Raw genomic sequence first — 27100 nt, forward strand, 5'->3', positions numbered from 1 at the left:
GCTCCACATGGAGTACTTTTCTCAACCGTATTCAACAAACAGCGACGACCAATCTCTCTGCGGCTTGATCCTTTGGCGTAGAGATTGACCCCACATCTCTCATCTTCTATAGCATTTACCATGGAGTGTTCAGAAGTTGTTCGGATTATTACCTGCAGCAGAATTACATCGAGGACGTCAAGGCAGAGTACGAAATTCCAACCGTATCACCTCGATGTCCACCGTTCCCCGACTGAGCGTTTTTAAGCCAGTTTTTGCCGCGCACCACCGCTATCTCGAACCAGGTGCCCACTAAAGTATTTCCGAACCAATTCGACTTAGGGTCTTTCAAGAAAAGAGCGTACCAATTCTGAAAAGGCCGGCAAAGCAAGCGCTCTGGAATTGAAAGTGTCCATGGGCGGCGGTATCACTTAAAATCAGGTGAGCCTCCTGCCCGTTTGCCCCGTTCTTGCAAAAAAACAGCAAACTCTGAAATGTCCTATTATCTGTTTTTAAGAATAATTAATGTCATTTGTCATCTGTCAGAGCTCCATCTCGATAGATTTTGACGTACATCATATCGTTAATCGTTCGATTTACGTCAAAATCTAGACAAAATTAAGTTTTAAAATAGATTACAATAATTATTTTCTTTGCATTCGAATTTGAAAATAACTTTTAAACTATAATGTGCTAAAAGAAGTCTTTAGAGCGCAGACAGCATGTTTTTATGACATTATTTAACCCTAAGTAAATTACGATGAGTTTTAAAAATAAATGTTAAGAATTGTTTGCGTCATAAACAAAACATTTTTGTTTATTATTTTCAGTTTTTGTGAGATGTCGAAGGCTGTGCTTATCCCGGAATGCAATAAAGACTTAGGCGGAGTTAAAGGAGAGTTGAGTGTCTCTCCCAATGATAAAAAAGACGGTGCCATTGGACTGTTAAGTAGGCTGCTCCGTTTTGATACTCTAAGTAAAAGGCAGGGAGTGCCTGAGAGTCCTACATCTGATGAACCACCGACTACGTACTATGGAGTGTATATACCCTGTGAATTAAAGAAAGGTCCTGATGAAGGTAACAATGATAATATTTTTAAAATTACTATAAAGTAGGTCAATGTGCTACTGCAAGATAATTCTTTATCAGATACACAAAATACTCAGGTTGTTGTTGAACTAATCTACAATAACATGATAAATACCTTTCTACTTGTTTGTCAACATGTTTCAGGAAAATTCACTCTTTGTTAAATTTGTCACATGTTGAATGCAATACAAAAATGTTTTTTTTTTAATATTAGGCAATGTACTTTTATTTCAGAAGCTCTTCACGTCTACAAAACTAAGTCAGAAGCTTTAGAATTAGTTCGAAGGTATAAATCAGCTAGGTTTAAGGTATTTAGGAATCATCAAGATGCAGTATCTTTTGCATTGCGTGGAGCTGAATCTGAGAATCATGAAGGAAATGTCAACGGTAAGTCTTCTTAAGATATATTTTCTTACCATTACTAAGTAAAATGTCAATTATATATTTACCTAGCAACCTTTCCTGGTCACATGGACAACCTTGATCCGTAAACCATTTGAATGACACTATATTGTGGTGTTCAATATTTAAGTAAACAGTAACAAATTCTGTGCTGTATTTTTAACTTTATTGTGATCTGACAGACTTGTTTTTATATAATATAAAATTACAGACATATCATCATTGACATTTTTGTATGCATTAAGATCCTCTACTTTCCTCTGGAATTAAATTGTGTATCTCTGTCATAGTTAATGCAGTGTTTGTTAGAAATAGAGATACAGTTTGTTTAATAATTATGTACCAAAAATGATGATGAAAAAGTATTTATGTTATAGATAATCATAAAGGAATAAAAATTTAGAGATTTAATAATTACAAAATTTCATAGTGTAAATAATAAATAGTTTTAACCAAAGATTGCGCATGTTGTCAATGGCAAGCATAGGCAATCCACATGAATCATCAGATTTTTCACATACTAATTATAATAATGTATAAATCTGGTGCTATGTAATTTTACTTTTATAGGACCATATTTATGTTATATAACCCAATATAATTTATGTCACTTCAGCTGTTATGGGAGAAAAACCATACCCATTTAAGGCACCATCACCTCAAGATATGGTGACACTCCGCAAAGCTATTGAGGCAGGGTTGACTTGCACAGTACGAGATAGAGTTTGGGACAACCCTAGATACCTGGTGAGCAGTGGCAATACTCCAGCAATTGTTCAGGTATGTTTCTAAAAAAAACTGTTTATTTCTAACCCACAGATTCACTGTTATTTAATAAATATAGTTATATATTAAACTGAATGTCAGCACTCACATCTGTAATTTCCAATAGCGACAGTGATAGCTTTCCCAGATTTTTTGTATGCAAGATCGATGTACTTCTCTTAAAATCCGTGGCGTTGATGTCGCAACCTCGGGTTCACGTGGAACAAAAACTCATTATTCAAAAGTCGCCATTGGCAGTTACAGGAAGAGTTGAGTTTCATAGTTATTTGAAAATATTTTAATATTTATAACTAATAAAGTCCAAATTTAACTTAAAAATATGCATGCAAATGCATTTATTGAAATTAAAGAATATTAAATACAAATATGACTTTGTCAGATATGCAAATTTTCAGACACTGACGGAAATGTTTCTTGTATCCAAATATGAATAGAATTTCAGATTCATACGAATTATAAACGACCTTGAATTGTAGATACATCATACAAATTCATATTTTTTTAAATTCGTTTACATACAAATATGCTATCCATATTATATCCTTTTGTATTTTCATATCAAGTATCAAAATTATTACTGTCACTGTCGAACAATAATGACGTAACAGTGATGTCAATATAAGAAAAAAGATAACTTTAAAAAAAATATATTTTAATTTGACACTGATTTAACGTCAAAACTCACGGCGGTTCTCTTTCCATACAAATTTGTGTTAACCAAAGACAAAATTGTCTTTCGTTAATATTAGTATTCATTTAATTTCAGGAAGGATCCCGTTACAACGCCTTACACGTAGCAGCAAAATCCCTTAACGCCGAAATATGCAACCTTCTTTTGACAACAGTGGGAAACCCCGCCTTTGTGCAAACCTTGTATGGCGCTGATGCCGAGGCGGAGTCTTGTAAGGTAATCGTGATGACATCACGGAAGCAATATTAAACTAACGATTTTTAACTAACACTACTAGTAGTCACAAAGAGACAAGTCTAACCTATTCTCAAACGAAGGCGGCCAGCAAAAATAAATATTTTTCCTTTACTTTTCCAAAGAACTGACTTCATTTTCAAATTATCTCGTCCTCCGCCCTCACTTTTTCAATTTTAAATCACTATTTAATTGCACTTTAATCGAAAGCTCTTTTCCATCTCTTTCTGTTAAATTGTGTTTCCGCTGTGATGAAAAGAGGCAGATGTTTACTGTATTTAAACAATTAGTGGAATTAATAAAAAGCAAAGTCTAGCCTATGTTATTTAGGCACAATGTAGCATTCAATGGCGAAACAATGATAGAATGACTTGATTTACTATCGATTTTAACTAACTGTCTAGAGATTCAATTAACTCTCTGATTTAACTATACTGCGACAAACATACAGAAATGCAAATGTCTATAAGAGTTTCCGTAAAATATGGTACAGATACGAATTTTGCCACATATACAATGTTTTACAGGAATTCGCTGCTATTTTAGTGGACCGCTACCTCAACACACCGGACAAGGCGATGAACGAGACTCCTCTGCACTTCGCAGCTAAGTTCGGGGCGGAACACGTCGTGGATGTGCTGACGTCGTTCCCGCAATGCAACAAACTCGCCAAGAACAAGTATGGGGAAATTGCTAAAGATGTAAGTTTTACCATTTGTACCATAACTTGTATTTATTCTGGGTAATTTTTAATTCTTATAGGATTATCGTCATATTTGAATTAATAAGCTCCTGTTTTGGTTAATTTAATTCCAAGTCAAAGCCAAAATAACTATTCATATAGGTAAACAAGTATACTTATCTGACCTGAACGTCAAAAAGAAGTTAAATTAATTTTAAATTTACATTTACTGCCAGTTCGCAAGTCAAGGGAGTAGAGCGGGTAAGAAGAACTGGCAATAAACTCTCCGCCGGTCTTTTAAATATATTAACAAAAACTACAGAAATGTATGTTGTATGTGTACCAGTGTACCTTACATTACAATAATAATGTTATAGGAAATTGACTACTAAAACTTGAAAATTCGAAAAGCCACTTCAGGGGCCAGTTCTTGACGACCGTATCAAGTTTTAATGTGTAGATTTGGGTTGTTTGGAAGAAAAAGCTTTTAGATAGACCGCCGTTTTCTTTTTTACTTCTTTATCGGCGTTGTAAAAAAAATACCGTCACATTTTTCCGTTACGAGCCATCTTTTTCTTGTTCCTACCACGATTGATTCGAAGAAATTCGAAGCCATTAATAACAAAAATATATAATAATAGTAATAATTCTATTACAATTAATGAAATTCTGTAATAATCTTAGTAGTAATGAGGTAAATGGAAATAATTGTATTATTTGTATTCATGTCTACAATAATAAAAGCATTTTGTTAAAGTTTATCTAATTTAACTTTATTTAACCAATTTCTGTAAAGTTGGATATAGTAAATCATTTTTCGAAAAATAAGATCATAAAAAAGTTTCACTTACGTGTGTAGTACACTAGTGCACTAGTGCACGCACACATTTTTATTAGTCTTCTTTTTGTTTGTCCTTATATTGTGAATGTGACGTAAATAAAGAGTTATTATTATTATTACATCATTAAAATATCTTCTCCACATTTGTTTCTCTTCACAATTAGGCGTTATTGTCGTTACAAGAAGTAAATATATTTATTTCTGAATAAATTTTAGATAATCTGTAACCGCATCTCCAACGCGAATTCGGAATTAGTCCGGAGAATATCCGTAATGCTAACGGAGCGATACTACGTGCCGGTGGTGCACGCGGAGGACGAGACGAGTCCGCCCACCATTGGGAGACCTTTCACACCAGCTGCGCCTCCTGTGAGTGAACCTTCTTTATATTGGTTTTAAATTCTTTGACAGATAACATGAGCTTATTTATAGATTTAATTTTAAATACAAATGTTGTTGTGTCTTACTCCGGCGGCGCTACAACCTTTTTAGGTCGGGCCTCAGATTTCTGTATCTGTTGATCATTTGTGAATCAAATAGGCAAGTTAGTGATCAGCCTCCCGTGTCTGACACTCGCTGTCGACTTTTTGGGTCTGAGGCAACCCGGTTTTCCTTTACTGTTTGAGCGAATGTTAAATGCGCACATAGAAAGTCCATTGACTCACGGCCCGGGAACGAACTTACAGTATTTGTTGTAAATAAATCCCATGACTTTTTAAATTGTATTTTGTGCAGCTAAGGCTTCTTCTTCTATTTCTTACTCCATATTTTAGGATTTAAATCGTGATCCAATATCACCTCGGTTCGAGATCCGGGCTTTCGCGGGTCCGATGGAGGCGAATGATGCTGAAAGCTTCCGTCGAAGGTGGAAAACGCCTCCGCGATCTATCAAACCTAATTTTAGACTTAGGGATATGTCTAAAGGCCTCGAAGCTGTTGGAAGGTGAGTTAAAAGAAACTTTTTAATTACTGCTTTACGTGAAATTATAAAAAAATTAGTATTTATTGACTTTTTATTAAAATATTGAGGTAATATGTTTTTGACGTTTTATGTTTAGTTACTTTACGAATAAAATATATTTTAAATAAAAAAACGTTTAAGGATTACGTAACGAATGTTTTGTAGATTTTTGACGCCATGTAACGACCATTTTTACGTAAAAGTCACAATTATGTGGCGTAAAGAATTGAAAAGTCGCTAAAATATCTTTGTTTTAATCGCGGTAACGTGTAGTTTCATTCTTACGTAACACTTGAACGCTTCCCAAATAATACATTGCAACAATTTTTTTATATAAAAAAGGTCGAGTACTTGAGCTTGATTCACAACACGATACAAAAACAGTTTACTGTTTTGTTTCACGTATATTATTTCTATAACGTATTAAATTAAGCATATTCTCGCATTTATTCATATAGAATGAGAAATATCACCGCAAACACCAATTCAATTCCGACCACAAGGCAGCGTGGGCTAAATGTAACTCCTCGAAATAAATTTGCAGGAACTTAGCCGAACAAATGAACGTCACGTGGAAGGAGTATTGGCCATTTTTGGACACGTTCACAGACCTCCGGACCCCAGAAGGCCTCAATTTACTAGAAAACTATCTGAGCGCGAAATTCAAGATGGCCTCCTACGTAGAGGCTTCGCCCCCCGAGACGCCCCTCAGCACGTCTAAAGAAGTGCTGAGCCCCATTTCAGATTTATGCAATGCAATGAAATCGTGTAATTTAAGTGACAGGCCATATTGGAGCAGGACGGATCCAGTGAGACAGAGAATGTGTCGACAACCTAATGCGAGGTAAGGAAAATGTTGTGTATGTGTTTAAGTGTGTGTGTGTGTGTTATTTACAGCATTTTCTATACTTTATAACTCACGGAAATCTCAATACCTCCTCTTTGGTTAGGAATTTCAAATTCAAATTTGTACAGCTATTTACTCATGTATTTGTGCTTCGATCACCGTCATTCATTTGTTTTTTCTTCTGTTTTTTTATGTTTGCGTCACTCATTTTACAAAATGGAAAACTTAAAGTATCGCATTATTTACGAGTACGAGTTCCGCCGTGGCACTAGTGCTGCGGAAACGACTCGAAGGGTCAATGATGTGTATGGCAGTGATGGTGCAAAAGAAAACACAGGTCGTTTTTGGTTCCAACGTTTTCGTTCTGGAAATTCGACCTGCAGAACAAGCCCCGTGGACGGCCTGAGACCCAAGTTGATAATGAAGTATTGAAGGCTATTGTGGAAGCGGATCCATCGCAAACCACGTCCGAGTTAGCTGCAGGCTGCGGTGTTAGTGATAAAACTGTTTTAATTCACTTGAAGCAAATTGGGAAGATTAAAAAGCTTAAAAGGTGGGTACCTCACGAATTGACTGAAGCAAACCGGCAAACGCGCTTCGACTGCTGCGTTACATTACTGAACCGGCACAATAATGAAGGTATTTTAAACCGAATCATTACCTGTGATGAAAAATGGATTCTTTACGATAATCGGAAGCGCTCAGCGCAATGGTTGGATTCTGGCCAGCCAGCCAAATCCTGCCCCAAGCGAAAATTAACCCCAAAAAAGTTACTTGTAAGCGTTTGGTGGACTAGTGCCGGTATTGTTCATTGCAGTTTTCTCAAATCTGGCCAGACTATTACGGCTGATGTCTATTGTCAGCAATTGCAAACCATGATGGAAAAGCTAGCGGCTAAACAACCTAGGCTGGTCAATCGCTCCACGCCACTGCTACTTCACGACAACGCTAGACCACACACTACACAACAGACGGCTACCAAATTAGAAGAGCTTCAATTGGAATGTTTAAGACATCCTCCGTACTCCCCCAGATTACCATTTGTTTCGAAATTTGGACAACTTCTTGCAAGGGAAAAAATTTAACTCTGATGGGGGAGTCCAAATCGCCTTCACAGATTTTATTGATTCCCGTCCGACTGGTTGTTTAGTAAAGGGATCAATGAACTACCTATGAGATGGCAAAAGTGCATAGAAAATAATGATTCATACTTTGATTAATTAAATATATTATATTTAAAAATATTCGACTTTTTCTTCCTCCCATACAAAACGCCAATTTCATATGTAAGAACCTAATATGTATTAGAGAGCGTTCAAGTATTACGTATCGAATTTTGGAAGGGTCTTTTGTAAAACGTTACGATGAGGGGCGGGGATTTAATTACGCATTATGGATTACGAGTACTTTACACCACATAATGGTAACTTTTAGGTATAAAGAGTCACTGGAGTTGGTCACGAAACGTTTTACTATTGGAAACAGAAAGGTTACGGCGCGTTTCATGGGCGGGGAGGTCAAGAATCTCCAAAATTGCGTAATACTCGAACGCTCCCTTACAGTTAACCTTACTATTTTGATTAAATTAAATGCGTTAAACATTTATTTTGTTTCACACAGGGCTACGACTAACGGGGAAACATTCCAAATAAACCACACGGTCAGTCAACTGCTTTGCATAGAACGAACCTGCCAAGTGTTCGCTAAACGCATCGCGGATGCGCTCATTTTCTCTCTGACAGCGGAACCGGAAGTCGCCGGCGACTCCCTCAAGTCCGAAGCCACGCACCTCCTCAACACGATGCTGACCTACATGGACGACGAAAGGTTTAAGGGCGTCGACTTCGCGTTGACCCATTCGAGGCTCGCTCAACTGGTCGTCTTCAAGCTGCGGCAGCGGATCGATTCGGACGACGTCAGCTCTCTGATGGAATTTCTGGGGAGGGCGAGATGTCCCGACGACGACGTCAGCTCGGACGATGAGAAGGCGCATCGGAGGAGGACGCGGAACGCGGTAGAGGCTCACGTGAAGTGCGCGGCGAGTTTCATCTGCGATGAGTTGGAGGGCGAGGAGAGCAAGGGGCCCGCGGTTTCAGACCTCGAGTGCGCTGACATTTGGAGTAAGGCGGAGAAGTGCAGGTAACATTGTTGTGGTGGAAAATCTACTTCACCATTCTGTCAGTCTGTCTGTAATTTAATAAAATTAAAAAAAGCCTATATTCGAGTACTAACATATAAGGATTCAATTAAGTTTATGTTGGTATATTTAATATTAGTACACGACCTCCAAATTCTTCCATTTGTCTCTCATCTTCGTTACTATTTTCCGGTCTTCCCGCGCTATCTCTTGTTTTATATTATCAGGTTTCTGGTGGTCATCTCTCTTATATTTCCACTGGGACATTCCATGTCTATTTAACCCATCTGTCATCACAATCGCGGCAATGTGACCGGCCCATTTTCTCTTTAACGTTTTTGAGTGTGTTCCATCTGTTAGTTTGTAATGCTTCATTTTGTTACTGTCTTTAATTTTGAACCAGATAATAGAACAATCTGTCAATATTATTCACCTATATTGTACATGTTTACTCATAAACTACTGAACCAATTTGGATTTTGACTGTTTACTACGTTGGAACCAAATTTAATTGTCACAGTTTTCTTCAAAAATTCCTTTTTTTGTTGTAATTCGGAAACCAAATTTTAAATTGTTAAAAAATATTAAGATTTATCATCCGAACAAATTAAATTATAATGAATTATATCATTTTTAAATTATAATGAAACAATCCCGATAATGGTCATATCAGTCTTAACATCTTTTCTGGATTTATTTAGTTTCTCTCTCTCTCTCTCTTAGCGGTGAAATAACTAAGTACTTAATTCTCCGAGTTTTTAAATAAAGCTTGGTTCATATAATTGTATCGTAATCGGACATATAGATGTGTCTGTTTCGCTGATAATCCTTAAAAGGCCTAACCATAATACAATTATCATTTGAACCCTAAGTTTTGTTCTGTAACGATCGAACTCATTATTCTTGCTTATTTGCTTAATTGATTCATTTCAGATGCGAATGGAAGATGGAAATGTTTGAGAGGAACAGTAAAAAAAACGCTTCGTTCAGAAAGCACAGGTCTATTCTCTCCAGTAGTCCTAAGAGTGACGGCTTCATTAGAAGATTAACGTTCGACCAGGATATTGGTATGTAGCTTTAACGATGAATTTTGTTGCCAATTTATATTCTGTTCAAAATTCACGAAAATTAAATTACTAATATGCCACTTATTTTAATTTCGTATGTTTATTTAATTTTTGTATTTTTAATTTTCTTGACATTTTCTATAGACCAATAGACCAAGTTATAGAAATTGTAATATATTTATGTATATTTATTACCAACACATGTCTGACATACGCATGTCAAACATGGAAATTTCCAAATAAAACAAAGAACAATATACATACATGTCAACGCGGCATGGGAAGGAGCATGCTAAACATTTAAAAGGTAGACAAGATCAGACACATATAAAAAAAAGGTCAGAGACCAAAGCAATTGATGCTCTAAGCCACGCCTAAACTGAAGCGAAAGTGGGCTGGTCATGTAGCACAGATCACACAGGTGGACGAAAGTAGTAACTACATGGAGAGGGTTACCAGGCAAACGGTACAGAGGCAGACCTTTCGCTCGATGGGATGATGACATCAAATAAATCTCGGGTCCTCATTGGATGCCAATACCTCGAGATAGAGAAAGATGGCAGGCCTTGGAGGAGGCCTTTACCGGAGAGGGTTCCTGATACATACAAACTGTTACCAATATTTACTAACACATAGGATAACCAGATATTAGTGGATCGGGAAATAATTTAAGGCTTAAAATAAATAAAAAATTACCAACACACATGAAAGCATGTTGCGAAACAAGCACGTACCTCTTTTGGCAACATATTTTCAATTGTTGGCAACATTGTAAGTACTAAGATTTAATTTAAGATAAAGGCGACATAAAAAGAGTTAATAACGATGTCTATATTAAAATTAACCAAATGTCAAACGGTTCTTGGGTATAGCTAAGCAAATTTTAAAAGTCTCCCGATTTATTGAAAAATATAACGTTTAAGTGATTAGATTTTAAAAAATGCGTTGCTTTGTCAATTTTTCCCTGAGAGTACAAGGTTAACCTAACGTCAACATAATTTCAGGCGACGGCAAACTTCAAAACATAGAAAACGTGGAGAAGGAGACACAGAATATGAATTCGCCAGGAGGAGACAACGTTCCTACTGTTTTCACTGTGGACGTTGCCAAATGTCGAGTTGTGGATGCTGAGGTGAGACTACTGTACATAATCATATAGTGTAGTATTCATATCGTGCCTTCAGTGTCATGCCTGAGGTCGTGGGTACGATTCCAAATGGACTTTCTTTCCGGAAAACATCGTGAGGAAACTACTCTGTCTTAGACCCAAAAAGTCGACGGCGTGTGTCAGGCACAGGTGGCTGATCACCTACAGGCCTGTTAGATTTGCAAATGATTATAATTTTTTTTAGATTTTTTAAAGCTCTGTAATTTTGATATCTAGCTTTGGAAATCTTTCCATTAGTGTGTTTTTAATATTTTTCTCTATCCGTTGTAGATATCAGATGACGACTCGGACTCGGTAGAGGCCTATTTGACTGCGCCGGAGTCCCCCGAGAGCTCCGACGACGAAATGTTTGACGCCAGCGATCGACCCCTCATCGAATGCTTCATTCATGGGTATTTACATTCATTATACTATTATATATATTTCTATAATACGAGAAATGTTTGTTTGTGTTATGTTTTGATGGTAAAAGATATCATCTTTGAGTTTATCAGTTTGATCTGTTTGTGATATCGATGGATAATATTTGTGTTTTGAACTATTGAGGCTTCCAAGCACGTGTGCTAAATGTCGAACGTGTATTTGTTTATTTCAAAATTCTTGGAAAGTAATAAGTTCCATCAAAATCGTCTCAATAATAGTTGCTAGAACGAACATATGTCAGAGCAATGACGTTACTGTCAACTGCCATTCTTATTAAATCCAAAATCATTTATTCATATAGTTAACGCAATGTACACTTATGAACGTCAAAATATTAATATCACACAGATTAATTATAATGGGATTATATAAGATATAAAATTATGTCACAGCTGAAAAGTGAACAACATCTAAGTCAAAAGTGGTTTCTTTGATTTGCCAATGTTGCTATAACAGTAATTTTCAAAATTATATTTTGGGTTACACTTCTTCGTAATGTGAAATAATCTTACTTATTACATATTTATCGCCTTATTCTTATTTAAGCGAGGAGCCAACAAAAATAGACCGTCAAGTGTTCGAAGCGTTGTCCGAGTGTGCAATATCATCCGAGGAGTTTCCCAGCATCTCCCGTTGGAGACATTGCGTCGGACTCTACTCGGAACAGGAGAGAGAAAGGTAATGCTTTGTGTATTTGCTTTCTTTTATTTTCGTTTTTGTATAAAAGGAGCGTTCACGTATTACGTTACGATGCGGGGAGGTGATTGAATTACGCGTTATTGTTAATATTATTTTCCACTTTCCAGTAGCATACACCACATAACGGTACGTTTTAGGTATAAAGAGTCACTGGGGGTGGTCACGAAACGTTTTACTATTGCAGAAATGCAGAAAACGTTACGATGCGTTTCATGGGGGGGGGGGGGGGGCAAGAATCTCCAAAAATTGCGTGACGTAATACTTGAACGCTCCCTAACATTTTTTTAAATAGTACACAGGGGCAAATTTGTCTACAGGACGCCAAAAAAGGTAGGCATCGCAGCCCATGGACCCCCGTCAAAAAGCTACAGCTTATCAAATACCCAGTCGCGCTACAACCTCTTGATATTGGCCTAAAATTTCTGTCTGTTTTATTAATAAAAAAAATTATATATAAATATAGCCAGAGATGAAATACATAATATACATAATTTTGAATGCAGCTTCTGAATTTTCTATGGCTCTGTATCTGATCTATGTATTTTTTACTACCTTTCTGAACTTGAACTGTTTAATTTTTTGTATGTTTGTAGACTAAGTTTCATTTCCAAAAAATAAATAATTTGGGTAGATAAATGTGATTTCATATATTTACTGTAAAAATTAATTAATGAACTGAAATATATTTGCAGCTGGCAGACGACATCGAACATCGATGGCAGCATAGTGTCCTCAATATCCTGGAGCATTTGCAATTCCCCCCGAACGCCCCTGTCCACCCCCGGAAGGCCCCACACGCCGGGGACACCCAACAGGATCCTCGCCCCGGGTAACCCCATTTGCAGTACCCCACATAAAGGGATGTCATCGCCGGGAAGCAAGGAAGACAGAAATCCGTCTTTACAGGTATACACGAGTTAATGAAAAGTTATTTTGATCCAAATTAAAGTTCAACTTTCCTTTATTAAATTTTTTTTTCAGGTATCAAACTGGCTTCGGGTGACGGGACCAAACTCTCCCCGAGCGACGCTGTCAAATAAAAACGTCAGCCACAACGTGAGCTTTGGGTTCTAACACCCCGCCTTATATTTAATTATTTTGACATTCATATTCTTATTAGTTTATTTTTAAATCCCAAGTCTGCTACGTATTTTTATTTTATTGCTTTGCCTGTGGTTTTGTTAGGATTAAATAATATTACGGAACCCGTTAGCAAACAACACGACTCGATATTTTTGACAATCTTTGATTCTTCAATAGCGATTTGGGTCTACGTATACAGGGTGTTTAGTTTCCGTACTATATTTACTTTCATGACGTGATATTAATCTTGACGCTATATAAGACTTTTGAAAAAACTGTATTGTCTCGCGAGAAAAATATTTGTGTTAATAGGAGAAAATTGTAAACATAGTTTTTAAAATATAATATGACGTCAAGGATTTTGAATATCTTGTTGAGCTTAAACGTAGAAAGTTCTAGAAACTAGACATCTTGTAAAGACCATATTAGGTACTTTTAGTTTCATCGTAATCTGGCTCCCAGTGGAATTTGCGAGGGGCTTAAAATCTTGGAAATTGGTTTTAATTGTTCGGCCTTGTAGACTTCGCTAGATTGTATTCTAATTCTTCTTTATTTGTATTTACACGTGAAACGTGAATTTTCGGAAGTAGAAGAATTTTAGCATTAATCAGTTATAACACTTAAGTTTTTTAATGAAAATTTATCATTGGACCCTTTTGGCACCCGACAAAGCTTCTCACCTAAACGTTTTAAAAGTTTTCTGCCAAAAGTAAAAATGTAAATAGAAAATAATCTAAATTTTAACCAGTGTTTAAGGAAGTTATAACGTTCACAGTGATACTAACATTAGTTCTAAAACTTAATTTTAACAAAAATGACTCCGCTCATAGTATAGATAAATATGGTTTATGTCGTATCAAATGTGGGAATGTCCCATATAAAAATACTGATACGAACCTGTTTCGCCTTTATATACTTTAAGAAAATATAATCTCAGCTCCGAATACACAAACGCCACTTTAGGAGCGGCTCAAACTTTGGACTAAAAAGAGACAGCTATATTTTTTAATCTCTGGCTTTTGTGTATTCGGGCATCTTTATTTGTATCGTTGTCCCTTTTTGATCTACGCCGTCGGTTAAAATATACGTTTTGTGTTAAATATAAACCGGAGGCGTGTATCGATCGGGTTCTATGTTCCGGTCAAGTTTTAAACGTCAAAAATATTTTCATATCTTTTTTAGTAGAAATGTTATTTTATTTCTCCGATGCCACGACATCGAAATAAAAAAAATAGAGCAATTTGATTGAACATAGCGCCCTTTTTGCATTCCTCAAATTTTATGTTAAAGTTGATCAGTTGACAATAATTGTTCGCATTCAATAGCATTTAATGTTTTTTTTTGGAATTGACGAAACGTCGCCCTCGGGGGACATAGATGAATGTTTGTACTTTTATAAAACGATGTATATAAATGTACGAAATAAATTATGATTGGTTTAAAGTGTTTTATTCGTACCGAAGGATTTGAGATCAAAATTTATTGTCCATCATATCGATCGGACGCAAGTTATCAATTTAAGTCTCCCAAAAGTGTCTGAAGTCTTCGGAGTCTTTGGCCAGAGATATCGGGGAGTGGTCGCATTCGGAACGACTGTTGTAATTGTCCACGTCCGCCGAGAAGTCGTCGGGATATTCCTCTTGTCCGTCGTTCGCGGAATCTCTCTTCGACAACTCCACTTGCATGTCGACGCTCGACACGTCTTTATTCTGAGAATGATATATGGCGTTCAATAAATCGTTGTCGGTCATCTTTTCCACTTCGGGGGATTCGGATGTCTCTCTGTCTTTCAGTTTTGGGCTCACCAATATTGTCATTTGCGTCGATATTTTGTCTTTATCGTCGACTTCGCTGTCCGACATCTCTTTGGTGTCAATGGAGCTCTCCACGACTAAGACTCTGTCGGAGTCCATTTTAATACTGTTCGTTTCACAGTTCTTTTCGATATCGACTCTTAGGAGATTTTCTTGGTTTTCGTCTACGTCTTTGGTCACTTCTGGGATATTTTCTAAAGCATAGCTCTTTGTGTCCGACTTCGGAGTGGCGACAGCCGGAGTTGCCATGTTGGGAGTGAGGTTGTAAATTTTGTTTATGTTGTCCTGAAGTATTTCCAATTCCGTTTTGTCAATGGACGTTTCATCGGTTGGTTTTTCATTTGAGTCTTCGTCTAATATATTCATAGATCTGCGTTTTACTTTACTCGACGTCATTCTAGTGTGATAAAGTTTTCTAAATTCCGTTAGAGGAGTTTCTAAGTAATTCGTAGTGAGTTCAAAATTTTTATGCCCGATATCGGAGAACCCTTGGGGTATGGGTTTAATCATTTCCGACATGGCGTTTTCATTCTTAAAAGGTATATCAAACGATCGATACTCTTTTAAATATTTGTCGAGATCTTTATTTTTGAAGTTAAATCCTTCCGGTTTTATAGATTCGTTAAGAATTGAATTGCTTCTTTTTATCTCTGAAAGTGTTGGATGGTTTTAAGGTACTCTTATTTTATTTATATTTCTAGAACTCACAATGACATTATCTTGGAATTTACTCAATAAACTTACCTAATTCCTTCCCTCCATGATCGAAGTGACTCTGATTTAAACTATCATCTCTCTGTCGTCTCCGGAAGTCCTGATACGACCTCTCGACGGCTTCCGCTTCAATCTCCAACTTCCTCAAACGCATTTTGGCCTCTCGCAACGTCGTATTGGGACTCTTCTCGCGAACAAGAGGAGGATCTCTTGTGCTGTGATTGCTGAAATATTTTAGTTACGAGTTCCCGCTTAGTACTATTAGCAGTTGATAGAAGAATTTTAATTAAGAGTAAAAAATAATAGAGCAATAGGTTCTACGAAATTACTTTTAAAAGTTGAGATGTTATCTCTTCTGAAATATCACAATAGTTAATACAATTTATCAATCAAATTATTAATACATATATGGACGACATTTACTAACTTAAATAGTAATTAATATGTTTATAATTTATATTATGATTTATATCATATTTACAAACAATAAATAATGAGTTTATCATTGCTAATTTTGTTAGTAAATAATAAACACCATATATTTATTTTACATACATAAGTTACTCACTTCCGTAACTTCTCTTTCGCCTCCCGCAAAACAGATTTAGGACTCTTTTCTCTCGGCTTTCTCTCGATATTAAACTCCGACACTTGCTTCTTCGTTTGTTCCGAACACACATTACTACAAAATGCATAACTATTATAATTTATTCACAATAAACTGAAACATTATTACCAATCCTTACCAGGCACAAGACGGGTTGTCTTCATTGTTTTGATCAGTATTTAAAGGAATATTTGCGCTTTGAGTCGGCTCATCTGTTCAAAAAAAAAGTATTGAAACAAATTAAAGACTATATATCGTAACAAATGCATTTACTGCCTGATTTTTCTTAAACCATCGAGGTCTAAATGACAAAAACAGGCCTGTTTTAAAAAAACTAGAGACATTTTCATTAGAAACTAAATAGACGGATTTATAATATGAATGATATAGTTACCGTATTGCCTGTTCGTCACTTCTCTGGTGATAACTTTGGAAGAAGTAGCGATTTGCGGCGTCACTCGGCGACGTAAAGAGCGCCATTGGTTTATGAAATGTCTGTAATACATTTCATTAAACTATAATAAGGAATGATTTGTATTTTTGTATGTTTCAACGTATTAATTGAAATGCTACGAATGACATAGGCGAATATTTTAAAAATAACTGTCCAGTGGCGTGATGACGAGGTAACTAGTCATTTATATACGCAAAATAAAATCGTAACTCGTACCTCCAGTAGAATGTACGAAATCCAAGAGTGATTAACAGATAAATAAACGATAAATCTTGTCAAACAATAAAATGTGTGCGTGCACTAGTGTACACACGTAAGAAGTAAAACTTCTTTATGACCTTATTTTTCGAAAAATTATCTACTATATGCAACTTTACAGAAATTGGTTAAATAAAGTTAGATTAGATAAAGTTTAACAAAAGGCTTTTATTATTGTAGACATGAATTAATTCATTTTACCTACTAAAATTATTACAGAATTCCATTAATTTTAATAGAATTATTACTATCATTGTTATTGTCATTATATATTTTTGTTAATGATGGCGTCGAATCTCTTCGAATCAACCGTGGTAGGGACAAGAAAAAGAAAAAGAGGGGAAAGAAAAGAGGCGCGTAACGAAAAATGTGACGCGTAACGGAAAAATGTGGCGGTAAACTTTTTTCCAACGCCGATTGAGAAGTTTCACTTAAAAATATTGAATGTCGAAATTAAAAAACTGTATGCCACAGAAAAGATTAAACCAACATATGGAGTTTTCTATTTTATTTTCGAAAAAATGGTAATCTGTTAGATTTATAAATAGAGTGACACAAGGAAAAAAACAGGAAAATGAAATGAAATTTCGAAAAACAAATGAACGAGTAAATAGCTGTAAAAAATATTTGGAAAACCTAACCAAAAAGGAGATATTTGAGGACAAAGTAAGAGTTAGTTAGAGAGGACAGTTGAAGCCCTTTGACAGCCAATTTATTGAGATACTGTAGCGTTTGACATAAAACATACTAGGCGATTTTTCTCACATTATTATTTTGAGGTTAACAGACTCACCTGCGACTGTCTGTATGTCTGTCTTTCAGCACGCCGATGAAGGGCAGTGCGTCTGTGGGTACGAAGACGCGTCTTTGGGGAAATAAATTCACTTGTTCGCCTCCACCGATACTACTAACGAACCCTCTATTTGTGTGGGTGCTAAAATGTATATTTATGACATTAATTAAATATATACCTATGTTTAATAGTTTATTGATAATCCGCGTCTTTTTTAAAGACGATATTTACAATTAAATTAAATAAACACCACGGATTCCAATATATTATATAATTTGAATCGTAATTTGTTCTACGTTGTATACGAAAAACATTTTGTACTAGCCAAGATAATGTACTAATAATTTACTTGTGTGTATGTGTGGGAGTGGGGTGTTTGAGTACGGTTTTAGGTGTTCATAAAAGTTCATAAGATTTGCTTATTTCCTTCTAAAATACGTGGAAATACTAATTGAAAAATCTCGTAAAGGTTAATTAATATAAAATATTGTGGAAATTAATGTCCAAAAAGAAAGCATGTTACGGGTAACTGAGTTTTATTTCGTTAGAACTTGGAATAATAATATCAAATATAATTATTCAATTACGCGGAAATCGATAATATACTATTTATTAAGTCGAATAAAAAATCAAACTAAGGTCTAATTTAGTTTAATATTCGAGTTAATCTGACCTCGTAAACGGCTGAAGCAAAGTCGGTGCGGTTTGTGGTCTCGCATTCGTCACCTCTGAATGAAGACGAGTGCGTTCACTTGCTAACGATGCTATGTGATCGCTCTGCTGTTAATTAAATTAAATAATAAACAAATGAATCAGATTATACATTATTGCTACCTGTATAATAGAAACACGATATTTATTTGAAATTTATAAAAATTAATTATATTTAAATAAACCTTTTTACCTGCCGTGCCAAAACATTTAGGCGACGATTCTCGTTCCTCAATCTTAGCAATTCATCTGAGCGATCACAAAAGTCACGGTCGTCGTGGTCACTTTGCTCACGGTCACTGGACGACCGGCTGGCGCGTTGGTATTCGTGATATATTGCCTCGTTCGACTAAAACAGTTGAAACAAATATGTTAACGTACTAATAATCATTTTCTCTCTGGTACATAGAACCTTCGAGAAAAATAAATTATTTAAGGGAGCGTTTAAGTATGACGTAACGAATTTTGGGGTCCTCTTGTAAAACGTTACGATGCGGGGCGGGGATTGAATTACGCTTTATTGTTAATATTATTTTCCAATTTCCAGTACTTTACACCACATAATGGTAACTTTTTGGTATAAAGAGTCACTGGGGGTGGTCTCGAAACGTTTAACTAATGGATACAGAAAATGTTACGGTGCGTTTCATGGGGGGGGGGTCAAGAATCTCCAAAAATAGCGTGACGCAATACTTGAACTTCCTAAGTTTTCGGTGCATAATTAAACGTGGTTTTACTAATTCATGATTATATTACGATTACTATTATGACTATTCGAACAAAACTAAACAGTGTACGGTTAAGAATAGAAATTTCGGTGGAGCTGTTTTGGCGAGGCTAGCGGGCGATAGGACCGGATGGACGGACGGACCTCGGCTTGGGCCGTCGCGAGGTGGTCAATCGGCAATCGCCTGAAGGGCAGGACTGAAGGTTACTGGAGCAAGCGAAGTACGAAGCATAGCGGGGACGTCCTGGTGAAGGCGGTTTTTACCCTAATCTGGTATTGATTTTGCTTTGCTTTGGCTATTAATTTGTCAGCTATTGTAATTGAAACTTGTAAGTCATGGTTTTACGCACCAACGAGTTAGGACTTGGGAAGATGATTACGCTTGTCAAATTGGCGTGTGAACGCGGACGTCATCCATTGGGCTTTAGTAGGGAGCTCCGGGTCGTGACGGAGATCGACTTCGCGAATGGAGCTTCTGTAGATGGTGGATTTGAGAGGGAGCACAATGTGCAAATAGTATGCGCCATGCATGGTCAGAGCTCATTTAATAAAAAAATTACAACAGTTATAAAGATTAAGAATCGCGCTATCTATTGCGCAAACAAGGAAACTATTGTTCTTTGTTTTTATGTTAAGGGGTGGTTCTATTACGTATGAAGTATGTCCGTCTGTTTAAATATAACTTTTTGAAATATTTATTTTATGTAAAATATAGTTAAAAACAAAAATTACCATAAAATTTACATTTTTCTGTTTTAAATCGTTCACAATCATTCTTTGTTCATTATTCAGTGAACTGTTTTCCGTAACTGTTCCCTTTTCGGCCAAACATTTGACATTCTTTTCGACAAACTGCTTCAAAACCTGCAACTCGTTTGCCAAATCTTTATCCAAATCCTTCGTATTGTATTTCTCTTTTAAAATCTCTAATCTTTCTCTTTCGTTGTTAATGCTGTCTCTTTCCCTCTTCATGGCCTGCAAGTGTTCTTCTAATGTTAGCAATTCTTCTGATATCTGTTTGCGCATGTCCTCTCCACGTCTCCTTAAAAGATCTTCAGCTTCTTTTGTTTGGGATTTTAAGTTTTGTTCCTGGAAACGCGATGTTCCACCAATTATTGCCATATCAAAATTTAAGTAGATAATATAATTTTTCTATGTTGGCGTTATGGTGGACAATAATTATGTGTATAAGTGTTGTGTACTTATATATATATATATAATGTGTAGTCTGTCCTGGCATCACGGGACTGTATAAGAATTTTAAATTTTGGTACATACAAACATATGTTACTCAGGGACAATATAGCATTTCAATCGTGAAAGAATATATTGAAAAATCCAGTAATTTTGGACTTTTTTGTTACTTTTGTCTTTATAATATTTGCCAATGATATTAATTTTCGTGTACAACTAACAGCGGTTTCCATCATTCAGTATAGGGGAGAGGAACACTTGTTCTGTCAATTGGATTTATAAATTTATTAACCAGGCCTTAAAGATGCAGTTTCCTAAGTTTAAATACGTATTAAGATAAAAACCTTAGCAGTCAATCTCTCTGTCTCGCTCTTAACATCATCCATCGCCTTTGTCATGGCATCGTGTTGCTGTCTCAACGATTTCGCCAAGTTCCAGAGAAATTTCTTTTTTTCGTCGACATTTTTAAACAATTCCAATTCGCGTTCTTTAAACGATTCCTCCAACTGTAAAAGTTTATTTACCAACAAAATAATTATACAAATTTACAGGCAGCAGCACTCGAAACTTTCACAAGTATTACTTTAAGTAATATACCAATAGTATTTTAGTTCAACACCACCAGAGATTCAAACAGTTATGGACAGCATACTCATTGGCGTGAAAATAAAAGCGTAAAGAAGGACGCGTAATAGAATAAGTAATAGTTGTGTGGGTTAAAAGGGGACAAGGATTCGAAAGGAATGATGAGGTTATTTTGTCATGAACGCATGAATGAGAAGCGGTTAACAATGCAACCATGGATGGTAAAATCGGGTTGCATAGGACTTGTCGTATATACAAATTCAGGTGGTACTAGAGAAGGGACAAGTTAAAAGTATCCATAACCGAGAATGCCTGGTGAATATAATGAAAGTGGATGAAACGAGAGAGGCAGGGACTGTAGCAAGAGGATATCCGTGGTCCCCCATCCCCTTCGGGAAAAAGGCGTGATAATATAAACAAATATAGAGTATTTAGGGACAAAATCAAGTCTAGACATAGATGTAACAACGATCCCGTATCTCAAAATAAGTTTTTGACATACGAGTCATAGTTAACGTTAAATATTACCCTTATTTAAAATAAATAAATGGCGATGGAAACTTTTTACGTCTGGGCCTCTAATTACTGTATCGTGATCATTTGTCTAATACACAAGATGGTGATTAGCCACCTGAGCCTGACACACGCCGTCGACTTTACGAAATATTTCCCTAAAGGCGCGTTTTCATTATGCAAGTATAGATACCAGCAAACATGTTGAATTAATGTCCTTGCCGGCGCAGAAGCGATTTTTAGGTATCACTTGGGGTCGGTGGTGCGCGGCGGCGGGAGAGTGACGTGTCGATCACGTGATTGGTAAATCAGTTGACGTTTGTGTCCCGCGCTGTATGTGACGCGCAAACTTTCCCCCACTCCCTTGTTTAATGCTCAAGAAGTTTGCCGGTACCTGTACTTGACGTCACACTTGTGTGCAAGTGAGTTGAATTAGAAGCACAACTTTGTTCAACTTGCAGCTTGCATACAAGTTAGTTCTCCTAGTAGCAATCATGAGTAGCAGACGTCCTGCGTTAAATATTAATATGAAAATATTATTAGAAATCAATACACTCAATCAGCACTCATTTTTACACAGTAATCCTGCACACTTCCCTTTATAGATGACCGCATGCGCTTGCGCTTGCAACTTGCGAGCAAATGAACTGACTTGAGTGCTGTGCATACAAGTTTGAACCTAATTTCATGCAAGTTGTTGTTTCCACTTTATAATTTGCATGCAACTTGTATGCAAGTCATTTGCATCATGGAGAAGCGGCTTTAGTTCTAGTTTAATGCTATGTAATTATATTAAATACTATATGCGATTACATTGTATGTATTAGACCGCATTACCTCCTCTCTTTGCTTCTGAAGCTGTATCGTGTGACTGGCGATGGATTTCCTAATAGTATTTTCTTGTTCCTCCTTTATCATATCAACTTCGGATTCATACACGGACTTTAGTTGTTCAAACATCTATGTTAATTGGAATATTATAATAATTACGTTTTGTTACACCTTTGAGTCACGGTTATAATTAAATAATTGAGTGGTTAAAGACGAAACATTATTAGCATCCTTTATGGCGTCTAAATCCCAATCATATATATCATACCTTCCTATGAGTCCTTACATATGAAATTGGCGTTTTGTTCGCTTTGACCTCAAATATCTCCTCTGTCTTCTAGACCACACTCTACACAACAGACTGCTACTAAATTAGAGAAGATTCAATAGGAATGTATAAGACATCCCCCGTTCTCCCCGGACCTTGATCCAACAGATTACCATTTTTTTCGAAGTTTGGTTAACTTCTTGCAAGGTAGAAAATTCAAATCTGATGGGGCAGTCGCAACTGCCTTCAAAGATTTTATGATTCCTATCAAAAAGGGTTTTTTGAAGTCACACTTTTCGGTTACGCGTCACATTTTTCCGTTACGCGTTTTCTTGTTCCTACCACGGTTGATTCAAATCCATTATTAACAAACAAAAATATATAGTAACAATAACAATGGTAGTAATAATTCTATTACATTAATGAAATTATGTAATAATCTAATAAATTAAATATATTCCATTTAAAAAATCTACTTTTTGGTCTTCCCAAATAAAACGCCACTTTCCTACGTAAGGACCAAATATATATTTATACCATCATCAAATGAGTTTCGTCGTTTACCTATAGGCTATAACTATACTATTTCTTTAGACAAACACAAGTTCTAGTTAAGAAATATGAATTTCAGTATCAGTAAATAATTTTCCGAAAAAGAAGTATCTGTTGAAACCACTGTCGAAAAAGAGTATACTGTAGGTACATTGTTGAAACCACCCATGGACACACAGTGCTAGAAAATGCGTGCGTTGCGATCTTTTAAACATTGGTACCCTCTTTTCTTTTAAGGCCTTAGGTCGAATTGGTTCGGAAGGTAGCTGTACTTCAGAGGGTAGCTGGTTCCACATATTGGTGGTGTGCCGCAAATGTGCCTCAAAAATCTTTCAGTTGGGAAACAACGGACGTCGAGGTGAAACAGATATTCTGCATTGCCATCCTAATAACTGCTCTGAACACTTCATGGTAAATGCGGGAGAAGAGGCAGAGAGACTCCACATCTCTTCGCAACGCGTAGGGAACATGCCGCTCGGATAGTAATAAAACATTTTATAAGGGACCTGAGATTAGTATTATATTAAAAGGCCGGCAACGCGAGCCCTCTGGCATTGAGAGTGTCCACGGGCGGCGGTATCACTTAACATCAGATGAGCCTCCTGCCCGTTTGCCCCCTGTTCTATGAAAAAAAAACAATTTTTAATATTATACGTTAATAAGTGGCCAGCTTTTTATACCTAAAACATCAACTTTTGTGTCTTAATTACACATAAGCCCCAACGAGGACCGGGATTCGAACACACAACCTCAACGGTAGTTTGGACTAAAATAAAAATAACGAAGCAAATCAGACCTCGTTTATAATGCCTTGTTCAACAAGGGACAGGTTTTTCATAAAACATCCGGCGTCCAGCGAATTCGTGGACTTTGGAGTCTGCAAGTTGTTTAGGGTTAGACACAGTTCTGGTGGCTCGAAAAGCACTACTCAAGCTGCATAAATATTTGTGTGTACCAAATGTGACTACCGTAAAAACTTGGTGGATTTCGAATGACGAAAGAATGGAGTTCGTAAGTCTCGTTTCTCTTTCTTTTACCTCTTCCTTAACATGGAAGAGACATATATATATGACGTATATATGTACGTCACTTCTGGAACTACATTACTTGGGATGACGAACCACCTGATTTCGCCGTAAACTGCAAAACTGTTGCATTTTTATTACTCATTTGAGGTTCCAGAACTCTCCGTTCGCAAAGATTCAGGTACATTCTGTGTCCGGGGTGAGTCATTAACTTGGGCAATGAAGCTTTTGTCGGAGTTTGTTTTCTAACGAGCCTCAATTCTCTTAAAACTCTCTTTATATTATGAAGACTTTGATTGAGAATGTTACCGTCTCAATTGAAGTTGTAAATAGCCCATTTACAGAGGAAGGCTGCCATATCACACTGCGACCCAATGACGGCAGGTAATTTTTTATCACTATTATATTAAATTAATATTGTTAGTAAACAATTGAAGAAACAATTAACGAATTGAATTATACTGTTTTTCTTTTCTATCAGATTCAAATTCACTCTATCAATTAATAAAAATACCTCATTGAAACGTGTCTTGCGTTTGTCGTATTTCTCTTTGATCCGAATAACGCGATACTGACACGTCTTACAGAAGGAATAATGTCGACATTTGCGTTTCTTGCTATTTTTCTTACAATTCCCGTCCAATGTCTCAGTACTTTTGTCACTTGTTAGGTTCTCTTCTGATGCTGTAACTGAAAAAAAGAACGACATATAGTAGGAAGACATTAGAGCTATTTCTAAAAGAATTACACATTGTAACTTTGTATATACTGTACGCATTTTTTTACAACCAGAAAAAATCTTAGGGTAAAATCCCTTTTATAAAAGATGAATTTCAAATTTTTAAAAATGATATTAATCACTCAAATTTAAATATCACTAACCTATTTTTAATTTTTGCAAACATGTAAACAGTTTTATTTTAATTTAATTACAACTTAAATTTAAGACTAGTGAACAATTCATATTAGAACACCCTTCAAAATTTCCTTTTCAGCCTGCATGTAATGGGATTATTTAAAAACATTTCTATTTCTTTTTTTCGGCTCCTTCAAGAAAAGAACGTACCAATTCTTCAAAGGCTGGCAACGCCCTTGCAAGCCTTCTTGCAATGTGAGTGTCCATGGGCAGCGGTATCACTTAACATTAGGTGAACCTTCTATAACATTAAAAAACATCCTTCCTCAATTTCTACAATACATATTTAATTAACTAATAAAACGTACCATTATCATTAAAAATAGATTCCTTTTGGCACAATGATGTACATTTAAAAATACATAAGAGAAGCGGTATTTTTTCTGACTGGTACATTTCAGAAATTTTAAATGCATGTTCAGAGTCACATTCAATACCTGTAATGATAATTTATTTTAGGAAAGAACTACCATTGGTCCCTCTAAAAGTAGAATTTATTTCATATTTTTAATATTTCTCTATATACTCTGTGACTGATCCTAATAAAAATAAGTGATTTTGTAAGAAATTGAACTAGGTTACTCTAGCTGACATAATAAACATACTAACATCACTACTAAGATACAGGAAGTTAGCTTATAGCTTTCTATTAAAAACGCTTAGCATGTCAAGACATGACATAAGTAAGTACCTATGTCATTTTCAACAATTATTTTTATAAACTCAGGCACACAAATTTACAGGTATCTAGAATTTTAATTTTTTGTTTAGATTTAGTTAGTTATATTCGTTCCGGTTTTTCCCATACTAATGATTCTTCATTATTGTTTTTTTTTATCGTTTCTAAACTTCTATGTTGTAATATTATTGAACTCTATTTTGAAATAATACTTTTCTAGTATTTTTAAGCATAAATATAGCACCATGGTTTGAAATAAACAGCCAATAACTTTCTCACCTAAACAACTAAGAATGGACCACACATCATTGTCTTCAAAGTACAAATCAAATGCTTCTGTGTTTTTAATTAGGGCCCTCGTAAAGCCAAAAATCATATTTGCCAGTGGGATTTCGGAAACAAACACTGAGAGAGTATAGTTGAATTCCTAAAAAAATAATATGACATTCACTTAGTAGATTAATTTAACTACAAAAACAAATATTAAGAATAAGACAAATATATAAATATTTAATATATTTTGATAATAGTGTTTGGTGTGAATTAAATATAAAAATCAATTAAATAAAGTTTTTGTAACATTATAAACACAGATAGTAACAAAGAATGGTACTCACTAGCCTCAATAAGTACTCAACTATCAATATATTAATTGCCTGGTATCTACGTTCCAGACGTTGGGTAAAGTTCTTTTGGCATGGAGTAGTATCTCCTAAAATTTGTATTATTAAAAAAATATCATCTGCATACATTTTTTGCTTACTTTCAAAAATTTAACAATTTTAATTCGAAATCATAAAAGATTTTAACAAAAACGTTTTAAAGAAATAAAGGATCAATAAGCAAGTTCAAGGCTCGGCAAATGAAAATGAGTTATGTTTTTGTTTTCGGATATAAAATACAACGAAAACTCATAAAATGTTACCTGTATTAGCAGTTTTTAAAACATTAACGATATGTCCACGCAAATAAGCTCGTAAGTCGTTTAAAATTCCATTTTTTTCAAATAACTCATAAATGAACTTTTGAAAGTTTTCTGGTGATTCTGAGCCTTTCGTATCGGAATCGTTTAAAATTTGATGTTTTTCTGCAGTTTCTATGGTTTCCATTTTGTATTAGTTTTCAATATTTTTAATTTTCTTTACATGAAAATTTATTTGTAAATTTTAAAAATGTTCATAAAACTCCCAAACTTGTAGACGTTTCCGGTTGCCATTAGCAACTTCACAGAACAAATTATTTCGACTCACGACTTTGTCCTAAGTTCCAAAATATCTTTCAAACATTACACAAAGTAAGCGTTTCATTGTGAATACAAAATATATTTGTTTAATATAATGTTGAAACATTTTTTTTTATTGTAATCTAA

The 27100-nt window shown here is 35.6% G+C and overlaps 2 protein-coding genes across 7 annotated transcripts; one reads left to right on the top strand and one right to left on the bottom strand.

The window, feature by feature from the left end:
• The first annotated feature begins 579 nt into the window (after nt 1-579).
• LOC123713122 (ankyrin repeat and LEM domain-containing protein 2 homolog) lies at nt 580-14527 on the top strand. The gene is made up of 16 exons (XM_045666680.1): nt 580-729; nt 810-1057; nt 1304-1456; nt 2088-2251; nt 3024-3164; nt 3710-3883; nt 4922-5074; nt 5479-5648; nt 6211-6510; nt 8134-8652; nt 9584-9717; nt 10722-10849; nt 11156-11277; nt 11855-11986; nt 12700-12913; nt 12989-14527. The coding sequence occupies exons 1-16, from the start codon at nt 710-712 to the stop codon at nt 13079-13081; spliced, it is 2865 nt and encodes a 954-aa protein (XP_045522636.1). The 5' UTR covers nt 580-709; the 3' UTR covers nt 13082-14527.
• On the bottom strand, nt 14524-26934 carry LOC123712809 (trichohyalin-like). Of its 6 annotated transcripts, none has more exons than XM_045666217.1 (17): nt 26657-26934; nt 26349-26443; nt 26011-26158; nt 25361-25489; nt 24651-24820; nt 23908-23988; nt 22298-22420; nt 20707-20868; nt 19901-20257; nt 18635-18790; nt 18404-18510; nt 17731-17871; nt 16620-16720; nt 16365-16437; nt 16187-16315; nt 15649-15842; nt 14524-15554 (listed from the first exon to the last, which is right to left on the bottom strand). In XM_045666217.1, exons 1-17 carry the CDS (start codon nt 26838-26840, stop codon nt 14608-14610), a joined length of 3297 nt encoding a protein of 1098 aa, XP_045522173.1. In that variant the 5' UTR covers nt 26841-26934; the 3' UTR covers nt 14524-14607. The 6 variants fall into 6 exon arrangements, with proteins under 6 accessions (XP_045522173.1, XP_045522342.1, XP_045522255.1 ...); XM_045666386.1 differs by having other exon boundaries at nt 16187-16300; nt 24651-24826; XM_045666299.1 differs by having other exon boundaries at nt 15649-15833; nt 24651-24826.
• Between the last annotated feature and the right edge of the window lie 166 nt (nt 26935-27100).

This window comes from Pieris brassicae, chromosome 1 (assembly GCF_905147105.1).
Source record: "Pieris brassicae chromosome 1, ilPieBrab1.1, whole genome shotgun sequence".
Taxonomy (NCBI): domain Eukaryota; kingdom Metazoa; phylum Arthropoda; class Insecta; order Lepidoptera; family Pieridae; genus Pieris; species Pieris brassicae.